The following is a 17,413-nucleotide window of genomic DNA, read 5'->3' on the forward strand; positions in this document are numbered from 1 at the left end:
TGAACTGCAACGAAAGCAGAATCAAAAGTAAAGTTGAAGAGCGCGTCAACCCTAGGCTTAGTGACAGCAAACGCCTCGAGGAAGCAGATGGAGATATCAGAAATTTGCTGCAACTTTCGCAGTCAGACTCCTCGATTGAAACGTTTCCAAGAAACTTCATTTCTATAGAAGCCTCTTCCACCATTAGTTACGAGCGATCGCATATGCTGCACTGCGCTGATCCATGTCGAGCAAGCGCTTTTGGTGCATTGCAGACGCTCCCAATTTCCCTCAAGGTCCTTGGAAGGCGCCATCGTACACTGCGACTGGCTCGAGCACTCACTTGCTTGAGCTAATTTTGCGCCAGGTTGCCGGTCTGCTGGCTCCACAGCTGGCGTTCGCTCAACTTCAATTACAAACTCGGAAATCAATCAAAAGCGTTCACGCCATACATGGAAAAAAATTAAGTATGGAACACAGGATGAGCAAGTTGCTGAGAAATTGTGGGTCTTTGTACCACAATTTCTGAGCTCCTTGCTCATCCTTAGGGGCGGTCAACTTCGATGCACGTTCGCCAGCTTCGCAGCTTTTCCGGTTCAAGGATAATTGCTTGGCTTCTCTCGTTAGACTTTCCAACGTCAAGTGTGTCGCGCCATTTGTTTCGTAATTCTGTGGCCGCAGGCCGCTAAGGAGGGCCCAGTCACAAAGGGCGGCGAGGGAACCAAAAGAAGGCGCTGTGCATTCATTCGCACAATTCGTCTTGCGCGTGGCTCACTGACGAACCAAACTCCGAAGCGAAAGCAACCTGTGGCAAATTGACTCATGCACGGTGCCGTTCAAGCGCTGACAGGGACGGGATTGAAAATCCCGCTTCATGTTTGTGACCCTTCGTTCTTTAGTCCTGACAGACATGACCCAAGCAGCTGCACGAATGACGAACTGGGCCGAGTGAAAGAACAGGTGACTAATTTGCGCTGATCACTATTTTGCTTTCAATCTACAAATGACATGCTTTTCGAGATCATGATTTCCTCTTCTTACTTGGCCCCGGAACATTGCGATCCCCTGCCTTGTGCCGCACATCCCATCCATCCGCTTCTTGCTGAGGGCAGCTACTAGCCCAATGGCCCGGCTGACCGCATCTGAAGCACGTCCCGCTATTATCGGGTGGCTGATCGCGAGCAAACCTGCTTCCGGGATTGCGCAGAGCAGTTTCCGACTCGGACGGACATTCGCTTGCCCAGTGGCCCTCTTGGCCACAGTTGAAACAGGCTTGTGTCGCGCTAGAACCGCCTTGTCTGTTTCTTGACTTGGACGAGGCTGATCTGCGCGAGTTGTTGCCAGTCGGACATTCCGAGGCCCAGTGGCCCTTCTGCTGGCACAGAAAACACTCGCCAGACGATCCTGAGGTGATACCGAGGCTACCGGATATGGCGCCGTCCTCGGAAACCCATTCGAAGAAACCGCATCGGGAGATGGTCGACTCTTTCGAGCAAGTGTAAAAGTGTCGTCCCTTGTTCGGACCGTCCTGGACGCGTGAAAATCAGTAAGAATAGTCCGAACGCGCTTGCCGACCTCCGGGGATTTGTCGAAGATGCAGCATGAACTCACCTTGTTGACTTGGCACACTTTAGCGTCCAAATCGCATCTGCACCTGACTGCTGGAGTTTGATCTTTTGGAGGCTCAGCCAGACGCCGCAAGTGTCTGATCTGAGCGTTCTGCAGGGCAAATTAAATGTCAGCGCGCCCGCAGCAGGCGACTGGCGGTGCCACCGCAGATCTCTGCCTCACTGGAGAAAGATCAGCAGCGTTAGACCCCAACGCTCCGGCGCCGTCGGCATCTGTCCATGCGAAGAATCCGCAACCACCTTCCTCCTTCGGTGCTGAACATGCGTAAAATTGCCGCCCCTGATTTGCTCCCGTCTTGTTTACTGTGCGCGTCACAGAGGGTCGACAGCATCGACAATGAGGTGTCTCAAATGAAGCAGCCGAAGTCCGACTGGACGCCGCCGAGGCTAGCGTTGAGGTCGAGGCGTTCATCGAGCGTGAAGAACTAGCTGAGGCAAAGGACCGATCGGAGAGGTCAGGAGCTGTCACTTCTGGCCGTCTATGACCCCGTTGAACATTGCTGGGAGTGGCTCTAGACGCCAGAGCCGTGGTGGTTCTGTCAAGCCGACGATCAGCAACGCTGGCTTGTAGAGCCTCCGGCCGATTGGGACCATTCGCAGGACCGGAGCCTTCGAGATGGCCGTCGCGGTGATCGACCGTTTGATCGTTGAACGAAGGGACTGGGGAGGGATGCCTGTGAGCGTCGTCATTTTCGATCAAAGCTTCTAGCATAGCTTGCTCGTCTAGCATCTCGAATCCATCATCGTCGACGGGCGGAGAACCGTCGAGCTCGTCTTGAAATACAATACGTCGCGGAGGAGCAACGGATGATTTGCCGGCGGACGATCCGAGGCGCTCGACACCATTCGACAATCGCTGGGTCGACCTTGGACCTGCGACCGCTTGCACGTGTCCGTTAGCCTGGATGGCAAGTCTGGTCCTGCCGTGCCGTGAAGCACCAGAGCTGGTGTCCGCGGACGCCCGTGAGGGTTCGGAGACGTCGTGAAAAATGTCATCGTCCGAGTCGTCGTCGTCAAAGACAATGGCAGTCTCCGGGTTGAAACCAGTCCTGACAGGAGCAGGTAAGTTTGCATGGCGAGCTGCAGATCCGGTCGATGAGGGAGGAAGGTACGAGCGCCTGTGCTCCGGAGCATAGGTCACGTCAGGCTCCGAGCGACTAACAGTGACAGAGCGTGACCGTACTGGACTAAGGTTCTGGTTGGTGCTCGGCGCCCTGGGCTGATCCGGAGCGGGGCCAGCTGGCGGACCGTCGGATCCGCCACCAGTAGTTCCCTCTGTGGCGGCGTCTTCGTCCCCTTGTTCCACACCTCTCAGGTACTTTCGCACACTCGCAACGACGGTGCCAAGCTCGCGCGTGGAGATAATGAACATCTCCCTGTACTGGGCCAGGCTTTCCTGAAGGATCTCACTCTTCGTCGACTGGCCGGTAGTAATGCGAAGGAGCCTTGCTTCGGTCTGGATTGCAGCGATTCAAAGCAGTTAGAATCCCTTGCGCTGACGAGTCGCACGGTGTTTCTCGATGGAGCAAGCACGTCTGCACTTACCTCACGCCTTAGTTGCGGCCCACAAAGACCTCCAGTTCCAGTAGGATTGGGCACGTCGGAAGTCGATGCACCGGGCGCTGAGCCGGTCGTCGCTGGATATCTAATGGCGTCATAACCAAGAACCAAGCCCATGCCTAGCGTAGAAGGAACTAGATAGGTGACCCTGCCACCGTTCGGCTCGCCGGACCGCGATGCAGCACTGCTGGCTCCTCTTCCTGTCGCACGCGCAGAGGCTCGCGCGTTTGCTCTAGCTCTGCCTCTGCCTCTCCCACGCCCAGACCTGCCATCTGAGCCCCCCTCTGCATCCTCACTCGAAGTTGTCTCGAATACGTAGCCCCTTTCACAGACTTTTTCGATGTGTTCAGCAATTGTCGCGTCCGTCCCAATACCGTTGCGGTCCATCAAAGCGACGAGATCAGCTTGCGTTAGCAATTTGGGCGCTGTGGTCGCCCCCTCCTTGATGCTGAGATCGGCGTCCGGGGGAGCAGACGAGAAGGTTTGTCCCACGGTGTAAGCAGGAAGAATGGACGTCGACCAAGTGTCGTACGTGAAGACATCGAGATAATTTCGAGCCAATATTTGGAGGCCTGCATAGCGCTCACGCGTTAGCATACTTGCGCGCTTATTGGCCCCACGGTCCAGGTGGCCTGTCACTTACCAGAAGCGCTGAAACCTTCGGTACCGAGCTCGAGAGCGACACTCGTCTGCAGTCCCTTGGCGTCAAGGTGACACCCAGCAAGGAATCTCCTAGTGACATACTCGTAGACTCTCTTTTCGTCCCCCGAGAGATTACTGGCGTGCCTGGTGGGGTGGATCGGCGGATGTGCGTGATCATTTTTCTTGCCATTACGCGGTCGAGAGAAAGTTCCTCCGGGTTGTACAGCGATTGGCCCTTCCTCTGCGTTGGCATCGGTTGGCTCTGCGTTCGAGCCGACGCCCAGAAGCGAGCGGGCAAAGTTTCCCCACGAGGCGTCGCCACACTGTTTGCGTATGAGACTCAGAAAGTCGAAAGACGCATCGTATTGATCAGTCTCGGTACGAGGGTAGGAGAGTATTCCTCCTTGATACAGCTTTTCCGCCACCTAGCGGTCCAAATTTGGGTCGGTCAGCGTGCGTTTCCAATGCGACACTGGAGACTCACATCCAAAATCCTTTTAGGGGACAAGCGCAACAAGCGTGAGGCTGACTTTTGTAGCTCGACCGTCGTGAGCGGATATGGTTTGCTGAAATGAAGAGCATGCTGTCCGGTGAGTGTTCGTTTGCGCGCTCACTGTCACTGCTTGTGGACTCACAACTTGCTGACTTCTTTGCGCTTCACATCCTTGATGCGGCACATTTGTCCCCGACACGCGACTAGCCGCCTGCGCACATCGGCTTCCTCAAAGAGGTGACCGCGGTCCCACTTGAAGGTGACATCGACGCCGTCCTTTCGATGGTAGAGTGAGAGGTACCAGAAGGCTTCCGGCAAAAAAGTGATGGCGTCGACGTATCTCTGCACGACGAAGGACAGGGTTGGAAATTGGCACGGGCCTAAATTGTCCCCCAAAGACCGCAAGGCGCGCGACAAAGAGGGCGTGAGGAACGGGGTGAACACGGAGCGTTTCGTTGTTCGCCTCCCTGCACTTACCCCAGCTCACGACCGCCTTGTTGAGTTCTCCAAATTCTTTTTGAAGGCGCAGAGTTTGCAAGCGGGTGAAAGCTGCACCCAACCGCAAGTCTAGCTCGATGCGCGCCTCCACCGCAGATGCTGCCAAGTGGTCGAGCGCAACGGGGGATCGCATAGCTGCGTGGATTTGACTGCGAGGGGCAATGATGGTGGAGGTGAGCGCTGCTCAAGGAGATGCGAAGGGCAGCGGTGCTGCACAACTCACGCTGCTACAATGGCACTAAATCTCGCCCTCTTGGTGATGATCCTGTGGTTGCCTTCCCTGCAAGCCATCTCGACCTCCTTGCCAATCATCTCGCCCTCCCTGTCGCAATCCGTCCAGATGATCAATTCGTCCGAGGTTCTGGCTAGATTTTTGAGATTTTGAGCCACTTTTTCCAAGCCAGGCGTGACGAATGTGCGAAGAGGAGCATCGAACAGTGCAGAAGGTTGGCAAGATTGCCAGGATCGGTAGGAGGGAGGAAAGTCGTGGGAATAGAGGTGACCTCGCACGGACGTCATGACCACCGAGACGCCCCTGCCATTGAGCGTGTAGGGAAAGCTGAGATTGCGAGTGTACTGATCCAGCGCTGGTTGCTGTCGTTGAAAAGAATGGGGAAAGCGATACGCCAGGCTTTAGTGCGATGGTCTTGTTCGCCACGCCTAGTCTAGCTTGGCGCGCTGCGTTCGTTCGTCTGTACAAGGACTCACCGACTGCGCACGACCTCCACTGAGTATGTCTGCGAGCGATTTGGCGACAGAGTCTGTCGAGACGGCAAGCGCGACTTGGTCAATGACACTGTGACACGACTATATGCGCGTATTTGCCTGCACCTCTCCCTCGCGATGCACCGATCGGGTGTGATCGTTGATTGTGCGGGGGGATATTGACTGATGCGCACCTGGCGCCATCTTGCTGGTGACCGAGATGCTCCATTTGATGTCCGACGCCAAGCCCACTCACGCTTCTCGGCCACACACAGCACCCTCATCGTGTCAGCCCTCTGCAGCACGAAATTTGGGCGTTGGGCACTACCGACACTGTAACAGAGGACAATTCATCGAGGCACACATGCTGCGAGGCCGGATCAGTGGGCGTGCTGTCGCTCAGAGAGCCGCGTTGGCAGCTGAGACTGGCGAGGTTTAGGTGTGAGGTGTGACGAAGGGAGCATACAAGGAGGCCTCCGTTGACTAGCGGAGGTGCTACGACGCGTGAGAGGGCTGCGTGCGCAGCCTCGAGTCGATGGTCAGTGCCAAATGGCGCCGAGGTGGAGTAGCGCGTCGAGATGAGAAAGAGATTGACACAGAGCTGGCAGGAGAGCAAATGCCAAGCCGCGAGAGTTGGTGGTCGCAGTGCTGGAGTGAAGCCAAGAGTCGCAGTCGCAGCATGGTGCAGTCAAAAGTGTTGGTTGCAGAGGGTCAAGGCCTTACTCGGTGCGGAATCGACCCAGCCGCGCGTTTATTAACCTCGACGCGTCGTTCGTTGCCTTTCCCGTACGGTGAATTCAAGATCCACGATTTGGCCGGCCATCGCGCAAGGCAGAAGAGTGATCACGTGAGGTGGTGAGCATCAAGTCCGCGAGTCGCGAGTCACGAGTTGCTATAAGTCGTTGGAAAGCCGCCTTGCCGGAAGAAAGCTCGGCGGGTGTATGGAGGCAGGCAGGCAGGCAGCCAGCCAGCCAGCACCACCATTACCAACACACCCGACCGACCACGACGACCATCACAATCTCAGATCTGACAGACGAGGGAGTCGGCATCTGAATTTGCTACTTTCTGCTCGCGACTCCGACTCGAGCTGGTCGAATTCAGTCACCAATCTCACAATCGATGGGTCTGCTCGAAGGGCTGACGTCGCAGCACCAGCAGCCGCGATAAAGCTGCGAGGACTTGGGGCATTGCCCTGTAAGCAAGAATGACGTTGGGATCCGTCGAGCAACAAGCTACAGGGGGCTCCTCTGCGCCTTCCCGCGACAACGATGCGCGATCGAGTCTCGCAATGGATGGCAACCCTGGCGCATCTGCAATTCCCACGTCGCAAACATCATCATCATCATCATCATCATCATCATCAACCCCTTCTGCCTTTGCGCTGTCTAATCTCGGCGGCTCCAACCAATTCCTTAGCGCTGGACTAGGTCTGATGATCTTCGGCTCCTTTCTGGCCGTCTCTCAGCGTGGCATCAAGAAGGGCGCATCGCTAGCGCAAAGAAGGCTCCTCATCTCCCTCGAGATTCCTTCAAAGGACAAGAGTCACGCCTGGGTACTCGGCTGGCTCGGCAGGCAGGCCAGCTTGCAGAACGCTGCTGCTGCTGCTGCCCGCAGACAATCGCTTGGCAGCGGCAAGGGCAAGGAGAAGCAGCAGGAAAGCCTGAGCGTGCTGCTCGGGCTGAATCAAAAGGCCCACGCTTCTGCCACAAAAGTCTGGTCGCACGAACTGTCTGTCGAGACTTCGCTGGGTGAGATCAAGAAGCAGGCAGATCAAGCAACAGAGTCGAGCAAATCATCCGCGACTCCTCAGCAGCGCAGAGACAAGATGGAGTTCAACCTCGTGCCTGGTCCCGGCAGCCATTGGGTCAGATACAGGGGTTGCTGGATCAAGGTGAGAGTCGTGCTACGAAGGAAAAATCGTCAGACTGCACCCGCCATGTATCACTCTGAATCCCGTTCGGGCCCTTCATTGCCGCTCCCATGCAGCTGCATCGCGAACGCGCGACCAAGATGATCGATCTGTCCACAGGCGCTCCCTGGGAGACGCTCACCCTCACCACTCTGCGTTCCACCTCCCACATCTTGCCCTCGCTACTCTCTGAAGCCAAGCAACTAGCACAGGAGTCGATTGAAGGCAAGACGATCATCTACACCGCGTGGGGCACTGAGTGGAAGCCCTTTGGCAAGCCGAGGAGAGTCAGGGATTTGAGCAGCGTGGTGCTCAAGGACGGTCAAGTAGAGAGGATACAAGGCGACGTCAAGGCATTCTTAAATAGGGGAGAGTGGTACAGGCAAAGAGGTGCGTCAGGGATTGCACCTTGAAGCGCCCTTCTCCAAGCTCAATCGTTCAATGCATTGCCCCTTAGGGATACCGTACAGACGAGGATACCTCTTGTACGGCGCTCCAGGCTCAGGAAAGTCGTCATTCATCACAGCGCTGGCCGGTTCCCTGGACTTGTCCATCTGCTTGCTCAATCTGTCTGAGCGAGGTTTGACAGACGGCAAATTGACCTATCTCCTGAGCAACCTTCCCGACGCTTCCATTTTGCTCCTGGAGGACATAGACGCCGCATTCCCATCTCGCACTAGATCGGGCGGGGAGGATGTGGGGGATGGCTTCGTGCCCGGCGTGACCTTCTCTGGCCTACTCAATGCCCTAGATGGCGTAGCTTCGAGCGAGAGCCGTATTGTTTTCATGACTACTAACCACGCGGAACGCTTGGATCCTGCCCTGGTGCGGCCTGGCAGAGTGGATCTCAGCTTGGAGCTGGGCGATGCGGACGAACATCAAGTCAGGCTGATGTTCAAAAAATTCTACGCGGAAAGCGTACAGGAAGAGAATCGCAATGGGCGCCTCACAATTTTGCAGGACGAATTGGCCACGGCGGTGAAGCAGGAGACGAGCAAAAGGAGGCGGTTGTTCGGGCTGGACCCCACAGGACGCTTTGCTACTACCACCCACGGGCCTTCGAGCCCCGTGAGTACGCCATCCACCAGCTCCAATCTCAACCCTACGCTATTGCCCGCGTCCAAGGGTGGCATATCGATGGCCGAGCTGCAAGGCCTCTTTATTCGCTTCCCGAATCATCCCGAAGAAGCCGTAAAATGCTTCAAGCACGAGAACGAGGCTCTTCGGGAGCAGCTCGCAGCTGTCAATGCGGATCCAGAACGCAATTGATGCAGTCGGTCGCGAACAATGACCATCTTGCGCAGGCATCGTGCCGCACCAGCAAATGTTCTCAGCACCAAGGGCGCAACTGAGCATGGCAACCATGCCCACTCATCTATTTCTGGACCTTGCATGCGAAGCTTGCTGACATTACACTGCTGACATGCGGTGACATCAACATGCACTGCCGTCTCTACTGCTTCTTCTGCTTTTTGCCCGCCTTGGCGCCATTGCTTTGCGTCTCCGATGCTCCCTGCTCTCTATTCCTCTTCTCGGAATTGCTGTTTTTTCCCTCCTTGTGACCGGTCGAGCTAGCATCGCCAACTTGCTTCCCATTGGTGCTCTTCTTAGTCACGCTGACCAGCTGTTTGAGCAGATCCCTCAATGCGCTAGAAGCGCCGTACTTTTGGCTATTCTTCAGCTCCACTGACAATTGCTCCAACGCTTCGGTTTTCCAAAGGCTGTGCGTTGCAGCGTTCGAGCCGATTCCGGCTCGACTGTGCTCCAGCAGGCGAGGCGTCGTCCTAGCAGCGGTCAGGCCCAATTTGAGCACCTCTTTGAGCCTATCCGACTTGGGCTCGAATGTCGAAGGCGCGCAAGCTTCCCGGATGTAATCGATGATAAAGTCTTGCAAACGCGCAACGTACAAAAGACCTTCTTGAGCCAGTGCAGCAGATTCCTGAAGGGAAAATGAGCGGTCGTTAGCCACGAAGCGGGACGCGTTCGATCGCCACACAAGATGTCACTCACGCTTTGAGCAAGCTGGGCCATCGGTGCAGAGATCAAACCAAACACCTCGCCCTGTCGGAAATTTCCAACCGTGCTTGCAGGAACGACGGCGGCAAACAAGTCGTCTCGCAGCGCCAAGGCTATGGCTGGCATTTTTCTCAGCACATTGGCGAAAAAGCCGAGCTTGACGGGACTATTCTTCTTGTCGATCCAAGCGGTCAAAGTCTGCTTGTACAGCCCCGTCAGTGCCGAGGCGTCCAACGGCAGAGCGTCCGTAGCTCGGGACAACACGCATCGCGTCAGGTACTCGTTGGCAACGCTCAACAGCTCTTGCGTCTCCTTGCTCTGCGCTCTAAGCACATCGGCATGAATAGTCTGAAGGACCGGCAGAAGCTCCTCGACAGCGATACTGCCAGGAGTCTCTTTGCTCTTCGCGATGGTGTTGCGTAAAATGCTCGAAGCGCGAGCAATGACTTGGGCTCCTTCTTTATTCTCCGTCTCTTGTATGACTTGGAGAAGAGGTCCGACCATGCTCGCAACAAGGGGGTTGCTCGACACCCTTTTCGCATACTGTTCCAAAAGGTCCAGGACTCGCAGCTGGAACGCGACGGCTTCTCGTTTCGCCTCTACAAGCACAAAGAGCGGTATCGTAGTCTAAGCTGACTCTGCTTGCTCGTATCCAAGGGCGCTCAGGGTATGCAGACTCACCAGCATCTTCCTTCTTGGCGCCTGCCCTCTCTCTAAATATTTGAGACAGCTTCTCATCAATTTTGAGCATCGCATCATCGTCCAGCAGCTCCTCCTCCTCTTCCTCGTCGCTCTCGCTCTCGTCTCCTTCACCCTCCTCCTGCTGTGCTTTGGAGGACTCTCTAGGAGCCAGCCCGCCCTCTTTGAGAGCCAATTCGAGCGCAGCGCGAAGCACAGGGTCCACCTCTGCATTCGCGTCTTCCGAGTCGAGCCCCAAACCGCTCTGAGAGGTTGCTGACGTATCGTCGTCGTCTTCTTCGTCCACTTCCGAGTCATCGTCACCGGAAGAGATTGCACCAAAGTCTAGCTCTTCCTCTCCAGAACCATCCACAGACATTGCGTCTTCTGTTGCAGCGTTTTCATCGTCCACTCCAAGTTGCTGCGATCAATCGCGCGGTAGCCGAGTCGGTCAGGGACGTCCAATCGCTACGCGAAGGTGAGTATTGCGGACTCACGCTGAACAACAATCGCAGCCCGCTATGATCCACTTCAGGAATGAATGCTGACCATACGGAGGTGACGATGCTCCTAAGAAAGGCAGAAGGCAGCTCCAGCATGCTGACTAGCGTGTCGATGAGAAGTTCCACCGCAGTCGGTTCGTCTGCTGAGTCCGACGGCTGTGCAGCTGGATCCGGCGAAATGAGTCTGGTAGAGCAATCCACCAACGGCTGCGCGGTGGTCGGGTGATGTGGAGACGTGTATTAGCGCGCACCTTCTCACACCCATGCGATCTGATGATCCGAATCGTCGGAGCGCAAGTTTGTCTATCGAACAAGCTTCACCAAGCAACGTCTCCAAGCTCACCTCCAGCATTTCCTCCCCAGCTTGTTCTCCCCAGCTCCAAAGCATCGCCGCTCGTATCAAATCGCGGACGGCGGCAAAATGTTCCTTTTGACTCTCCCCATCGTGCGTCTTGCGAATCACCTCTTCCAATCTCTGCAGTTCCCTGCTCGCCGCGATCCTCCTCTCTGAAGGTGTATGTGCATCTTTAGCATCTGCGCGTTTGGGAGAGAGTCCAGAAGGTCCAAAGATTGGGACAAAAGTGCCAGAGGACTCGATGGATCGCAAGTCGGACACGAGCAAGTCCATCCATCTACTACCGCTCGCAGCGTAGCCTTGTCTACGCGTCTTCTTGCCCGATGCATCTTCTGCGCGTCGGCGAGCAAACGTGATGATGGAGGCAAGCTTATGCTGAGAGCTGCTACTCGAGGCTGGGGGACAAGGCGATGCGGACTCACCCAACAAGACGATGTGGCTTAGCAACGCATCCGCACAGCTATAATACCTACTCCTCGCCTCCTTTCGAAGGTGCTTAGAGAAGTCCGGGACGGGTCTGGTCTCGCTGAGAGTGCGCAGGAATTGTGTGTCGATCGTGTCTTTGCCGCCTGCCTGCGCCTGTTCGAACCATCCTCGAACAGCAAAGAAGCCCAACACCTGTCTGACGAGTTGCTCTGGCTTTTCGATTTTGCTGTTCCTAATCAGGTTCAAAAGCTGATCAAACGCCCACAATCTCTTCGCATTCATGCTCTTCGCTTCTCCTTGCGCATCTGCTTGGCTTCCTTCCGCAACGTGTGTATCTCTATTCGCCGCAGCGACAGAGTTATCGGCGGAACAAGCAAGCTGGATCAGATGATCTGCGTACTTTTGCACGCCTGCGCGATCCATCGAGCTCAGCAGCTGCTCTACCAGACGCTGCACGTGCGGCGGATTGGATTTGGCGCTCAGGAGCTGGGAAAGAATCAGGTAGCCCGTCGAGGAGTCATGGCGAACCAGGCGCAGAATGCTGAGTGTCTGTGCGCCGTTGGGAAGGATGCGTCGCGTGATGAGCGGCTGTGCAACGCACACCGGCGCGGCCTGGAGCACTCGGAACCGACTCACAGTCTTTTCCGCTGCAGCCTTCAATTTCCTCTCCTCTCCGCCCTTTCCACCGAGCGCGTTGATCCAGCTCCTCAGGAAGCCCTTGCCGATCAATCTTCCGCTCTCCAGGCTCGCTGCGTCCCCGCTCGCACCCGAATCCCTTTGGCAAATCTGCTCAATCAAGCTCTCCACGACCATGAATCCCTGAAACTTCTTCTCGCTCGAGCTTGTGGGAGAGAAGAGATTGTCGTCGAGGATGATTTGCAGCAAATGCGGTAGGTCCACTCTCTCGCCCTGACGCGCATCAGCATCAAAGTGTTCGCTAATGATCTGCTTCCAGACAAAGTGCGGTTGCGTTCGAGAGTGACCTGCTGCTGCTGCTGCTGCTGCGGCCGAAGCTGGAGCCAGATTGGCTCCACGTAGTCCGTCGGCGTCTTGGGGGTCGTCGCGTGTGCTCGCCGCAGGCTGAACGTATCGCAGCAACTTGGCGAGGGCGGGCAGATTATGCCTGGACAGCAGCGTGGGCCCTGTGAGCGGCACAAGACACTGCACGTAGCTGCGCTTCTCCATCAAGCTCTGCACGCTCAGCAGAATGGCGATGCGATCAGGACCCTGAAATGTGGTGCTCTTGCTCTTGCCCTCGACTTGACCTAGCAGCATCTGTTTGGTCAGCTCGCATGCCAGCGCGGAAGAGATCTGAAAAGCTTGTTGCAGCAGCTGCTGAGCCACCCAAGCAGAGGGTTCCATCAACCAGCTCTTTGTAGCGTACAGATCCAACAGCACTTGAACGCAGCACCGAACGCTCTGTTCGACTTGCGCCTGCGCCTGCGCCTGCGCTTTGGACTCTCGAAGCAGCGCAAATGATCTGACGAGTGCGAGCACGCCGAACAATCTGGCAAACAGCGAGTTGCGTTCCTCTGCGCCCGACTGCTTCTTCTCCAGCGGGCAAGAGCTCAGCAAGAGTCGCAGCACATCTTGCGAGCCCAGCGCTGGCAGTTGAGCGATCAGCTTGCGGCATATGCCGTTAGGATTGTGATTGTGACTCTTGTCAGCATACAATGTCATTCTCACGGCTGCAAGGCGATGAAAGGGGAGAGAGAGTGCGCGTGCGCGTGCGCTGACTCACCTCGGACAGTGCGACGGAGAAGCCGATCCTCGCGCTCTCCCTCGAACTGGCCAAACCTCTGATGAGCCTCTTGACGGTGTAGATCGTATCGCCATCCAGCGCACCTTGCAACCTATCCTGTGTGGCTCGTAGCGCCTCTTCATCAGGCGTCAAGGAGATGATTGTGGATGATGTGTGCACGTGCGCGTGAGAATGACCAGCATCGGAGGAGGAGGAGGAGGAGGAGGAGGCGAGCAGGGAGACGAGTTTGGAAGAGCTGCTTAAACGCTCAGATGTCGAGGGTGAGGCTAATTGCCAGAACAGAGCCAAGGGCGTTCCGGATGAGCTGCTGCTGCTGTTGCTGTTGCTGTTGCTGTTGGAGGGCTGGACGGTCATGATATGCTACTTGCTGCCTTTTGACCCGTAGATCAAGTGCGGCGCGCGAAGCGATGCAGGATTTGGGCCAAGAGTGGGAATGGAATAGATTGTTGCTGGAAGGGATCTCTGGAGCAAGACTGGTTGAGAGTTGGAGCGGAGTCGTGAGCGCGAGCGCGAGCGTGCAGGAAAGGGGAGCCTTTGAATGAAGGTGTGGCTGTGGGGGTGACTTTGGTGTGATACCGAGTGATTTCTGTCAAACTGCATCCAAAAGGCCTGCTTGCATGCCTGCAGCTTGCACCGCCGCCGCCTCAAAGAGGGGGGAAAAAAAAAAAGTGGTGACACCGGCCTTGAAAGTGATGATTCGAATCAAAAATAATTCCAAAATAGCGCGCGCGCATCGCATGGGACGTGGTTATCGCGTCTCGCACGAAAGCATCACCAGTCACGTGAGCGTCGATCGAGTGGAGTGGACACGCGGGGCACGCGGCGCTGCATGCGTGAAGCTATGGATAGCTGTTCAGCTTCATCAATTTCAATCTGCGCCCCATCGACCCAAACACTTTGACTCACAACTCGATCGTGACTTTTGGCTCCCTGCACCACTCAACTCAAAACTCACCCTACGCGACTTCATCCCGTCCACTTGCCATACACGCAGCCACCCCCATGACGCAGAGCACAGCGCATCGTGATCCAAGTCACACGCTCCCACAGCGAGTCGCGCATCATTGAGCACGCATCGACCGCGAATCGCTTACCATCGAGCACGCATCCCCATCCCCATTGCTTACTGCAGCTGCCCCACATTCTGCCCACGCCATGTCGACCCCCACCCACTCTGCGCTGCAGCAATCGCGCACATCCATCGAGCGTCGTTTGTCCGATCTTTCGACGCATCAGATTCCTCGCTTGCGATCATGCGACAGCGTAGCAGAACTGCAAGCGGCCGAAAGAGAGGGGAATGCGAGTGTGAGAGAGGCGAGGGAGTTGGTGCAGGAGATGAGGCTGGATTGCGATGAGCTGGAAGGCAGCGAAGCGCAAGAGTGGAGAGAGAGGATAGGGGAGATCATGGCACAGCTGGACAGGTGAGCCATCGCATTGCCTCGCATCGCATCGCGCGACGGGCGTCAAGAATGGGGTTTGCGATGAGAGTCGAGATGAGATTGCCGTCTTTGCTGATTGTGCTGCGAGTCTGCTTGCAACGCGCACGCGCACCGCGCACCGCGCACCGCGCACCACGCACCACGCACCACGCACCACGCACCACGCACCACAGGTCACAGGCAGAGTGGAGGAGAGCACTGTTGATGGCCAGGCAAGTCATCTCTCGCTCCCACACCGCATCCGCACGCAGAGAGTTGGGCTTGGACTCAAAGTGAGTCGATGTGATGCGCGCACCTTTGCTTCCTTTTGCGCAATCACTCACACCTCACTATCCCACGTCCGCCCCCCAAGCTCGCAATACAATGCCAACTCCTCAAGTGCACAGACGCAAGCACAAGGCGATGACAAGCTGGCCACGGCATCGCAGTCAGTGACGGATGCATTGCAGCGCACAGTGCAGCTCATGTCCTTTGAGCTTCAAAAATCATCCTACTCTTCCGCCTTGCTGGACGAATCCTCCAACTCTCTGCTCACGCTGCAATCCTCCTACACCTCCTTTGGCGATATCCTGCGCAATTCCAAAGGCTTGATTCAGAGCATGGAGAGGCAGGATCTGCTCGATGCTCTCCTGCTCCTCTTGGCTGCCCTATTCTTTGCAGGCTGCGTGGCTTACATTGTCAAAGTGAGGGTGTGGGATAGGGGCGTAGGCCTTCTCTCCTTTGTCTGGAGAGTGGTCACGCTGGGAAGGAGCGGCGGCGCGGCGGCAGGCAAGTTGAAAGAGGCTGCAAAGGAAAAGGCCAGCAGGTTGGCATTGCAGAGCAGCGCGTCGTCGGCCAGCAGGAGCTCGAAAGAGGCGCTCATCGCTGCTGCTGCTGCCTCCTCCACCACCGCCATCAACAAGGCTGCGCAGGCGCTCCAAGCCGCTTCTACTACGCATGCTGTCGACGATCCGATTGGGCATCAGCACGCCGACACGACGCACTCGCACAACTCCGACCATACGCCAAGAGAAGTGATTCACGAAGAATTGTAACATTACGTTTCAGGGGTCCATCATCAATGCAACTATCGCCGCGCGATAACCATAGACAATCACGCGCGACCTGACGTTCCATCGAGCTGGCTCTCAGGTGTGCAAAGGTTGATATGTTCGAGGGGTGATGAAGCAAAGGAGTGAGGCGGAGTGAGGCGGAGTGAGGCGGAGTGAGATGGAGGCTGAAAGGAGCCCAGGCGTGGGGCAAGCGCCTTGGCAGCAAATGAAGAGCATCGAAAAGGATTGTGGTGGCGTGCATAGGGAGTGCAAATGGTACAAGCAGCGGCAGGGGACTGGGCCGACTCTCAGCGGCATCGTCAAGGTGAGGGCAGTTTCCAAGATACGACCGCTTCGATGGTCTTCTGCCTGCATCCAGAGCCGTCGTCGTTGCTACACCTTCCTCAGCTTATGCCTTTCCTGGCCGTGAGCTGCTTAGCCACTGCCGTTTGCATGACAAGCTGCTGCCTCGTCTGCGGTAAAGGTCAAGCAGTGCTGCGAATCCTTCTTGGGTTTGGTACCGTATGGCACGTAAGCTGTGCCGGAAAGAAGATGGGTGGGGACAGAGAGACTGAGCTGTCTGTTGCTGAGCGCTTTGAGCCACGTACGAAGAGCGAGCAAACTCACGAAGCTCCCTAGCCTCTTGATGCACACGCATCTCCTTGCTGGTGGGCGCTGCCGCGGCCGAAGCGATGTAGAGAAGCAGCAGAACGCCAGCAGAGAGGGTGCGGGCAGAAAAGAAGACGGCCATGTTGCTTGTTCGAGACAGGGATCGAATGGGATCCGCTTTCGGGGTCTTGCTAGATAGGTCTGCGTGAAGAGCTTGCTGCCTTTGCGAATGTGCACTAGGATGAGGAGATGGGATCGTGCTCGGGCGGCGAGGGGGTTTTTTGAGTGTCTATTATACTTTTTTTTCGCTCGCTGACAAGTGGCAGTCTCACATATCAACACACTATAGCAGGAGCGCTGCTGCGCTCACTGCGGATTCGCTCACAGAGCATTGGGCGATATATGGGCATCTACTTTGCTTCAATTTGAGCAACCCTTGATACCAGCGTCGTTAGACTATTCGCCCCCAGGTTGGCAATTGAGGCACAGCATCGATTTGACCGAGGGTCAAAGGCGCTGCCTTCTTCTGCCCTTCGTAATCGTTGTAGTCGGTGTACCACTCCTCTACACTTCCTGGAAACGGCTCGCACGGCCTTGCGTATTGCAAGTGCATGTACAGCCCGGCTCTTCCTTGCAGCGTTGTGAGTCAAGTGCATGCCCACACGCAGCGACGACAACGCAAACGAGAACAAGGCTACACTGACGTCCACCTTGAGTCATTGGTACTCTGCAGGGCTCTGAGCTGGCCAAGGGAGGTCACGGCGCTGCCCATCCAGCATACAAATCACACGGGCACCTTGCTACTGGCACAGCGAGTCTTCACGCGCCGTCTACACGTTTACCCTGATCCGCTGTCAGAGGATCGCACGCGTCTCGCAAATTGAGCAAGTATAACATTCACGATTTCGACCGAGAGCGAAAGATGTCTTGGCCTCGTGAAGGCGCTATAGTAAAGGGGACACGCGTCGCGCAAGAAGGCCAAAACATATTTGAGAGGGAATCATGTGTGTAGAGAGAGGGGCCGGTGGCTTGAGCGGTCGACGCGTCGCGCAAGAAGGCCAAAACATATTTGAGAGGGAATCATGTGTGTAGAGAGAGGGGTCGGTGGCTTGAGCGGTCGAGGAATGGCGACAAGTTGGACAAAGATAGATCTTTGCAACAAAAAGCTACTAGCCGA

At 56.2% G+C, this 17,413-nt stretch overlaps 4 protein-coding genes across 4 annotated transcripts; 2 read left to right on the top strand and 2 right to left on the bottom strand.

Annotated features, from left to right (window-relative positions):
• Window positions 1-1,000: 1,000 nt before the first annotated feature.
• On the bottom strand, window positions 1,001-6,206 carry IE81DRAFT_338009 (prokaryotic type I DNA topoisomerase; the record flags this gene model as incomplete). The annotated part of the gene is made up of 12 exons (XM_025515525.1): window positions 5,762-6,206; window positions 5,509-5,561; window positions 5,024-5,394; window positions 4,780-4,949; window positions 4,445-4,682; window positions 4,294-4,375; window positions 3,811-4,234; window positions 3,153-3,739; window positions 1,771-3,063; window positions 1,591-1,698; window positions 1,371-1,507; window positions 1,001-1,136 (listed from the first exon to the last, which is right to left on the bottom strand). The coding sequence occupies exons 1-12, from the start codon at window positions 5,787-5,789 to the stop codon at window positions 1,001-1,003; spliced, it is 3,627 nt and encodes a 1,208-aa protein (XP_025367894.1). The 5' UTR covers window positions 5,790-6,206.
• Window positions 6,207-6,796: 590 nt separating this feature from the next.
• Window positions 6,797-8,686, top strand: IE81DRAFT_292919 (hypothetical protein; the record flags this gene model as incomplete). Its single annotated transcript, XM_025511979.1, has 3 exons — window positions 6,797-7,399; window positions 7,495-7,807; window positions 7,875-8,686. The coding sequence occupies 3 exons, from the start codon at window positions 6,797-6,799 to the stop codon at window positions 8,684-8,686; spliced, it is 1,728 nt and encodes a 575-aa protein (XP_025367895.1).
• A 92-nt stretch (window positions 8,687-8,778) lies between these two features.
• On the bottom strand, window positions 8,779-13,825 carry IE81DRAFT_204209 (hypothetical protein). The gene is made up of 7 exons (XM_025510910.1): window positions 13,137-13,825; window positions 12,032-13,018; window positions 10,958-11,944; window positions 10,609-10,821; window positions 10,115-10,532; window positions 9,428-10,032; window positions 8,779-9,356 (listed from the first exon to the last, which is right to left on the bottom strand). The coding sequence occupies exons 1-7, from the start codon at window positions 13,509-13,511 to the stop codon at window positions 8,871-8,873; spliced, it is 4,071 nt and encodes a 1,356-aa protein (XP_025367896.1). The 5' UTR covers window positions 13,512-13,825; the 3' UTR covers window positions 8,779-8,870.
• Window positions 13,826-14,220: 395 nt separating this feature from the next.
• Window positions 14,221-15,765, top strand: IE81DRAFT_204273 (Sec20-domain-containing protein). Its single transcript, XM_025510911.1, has 3 exons — window positions 14,221-14,578; window positions 14,770-14,868; window positions 14,949-15,765. The coding sequence occupies exons 1-3, from the start codon at window positions 14,313-14,315 to the stop codon at window positions 15,628-15,630; spliced, it is 1,047 nt and encodes a 348-aa protein (XP_025367897.1). The 5' UTR covers window positions 14,221-14,312; the 3' UTR covers window positions 15,631-15,765.
• Window positions 15,766-17,413: the final 1,648 nt, after the last annotated feature.

The sequence above is a fragment of the Ceraceosorus guamensis genome, assembly GCF_003144195.1.
Source record: "Ceraceosorus guamensis strain MCA 4658 unplaced genomic scaffold IE81scaffold_58, whole genome shotgun sequence".
Taxonomy (NCBI): Eukaryota; Fungi; Basidiomycota; class Exobasidiomycetes; order Ceraceosorales; family Ceraceosoraceae; genus Ceraceosorus; species Ceraceosorus guamensis.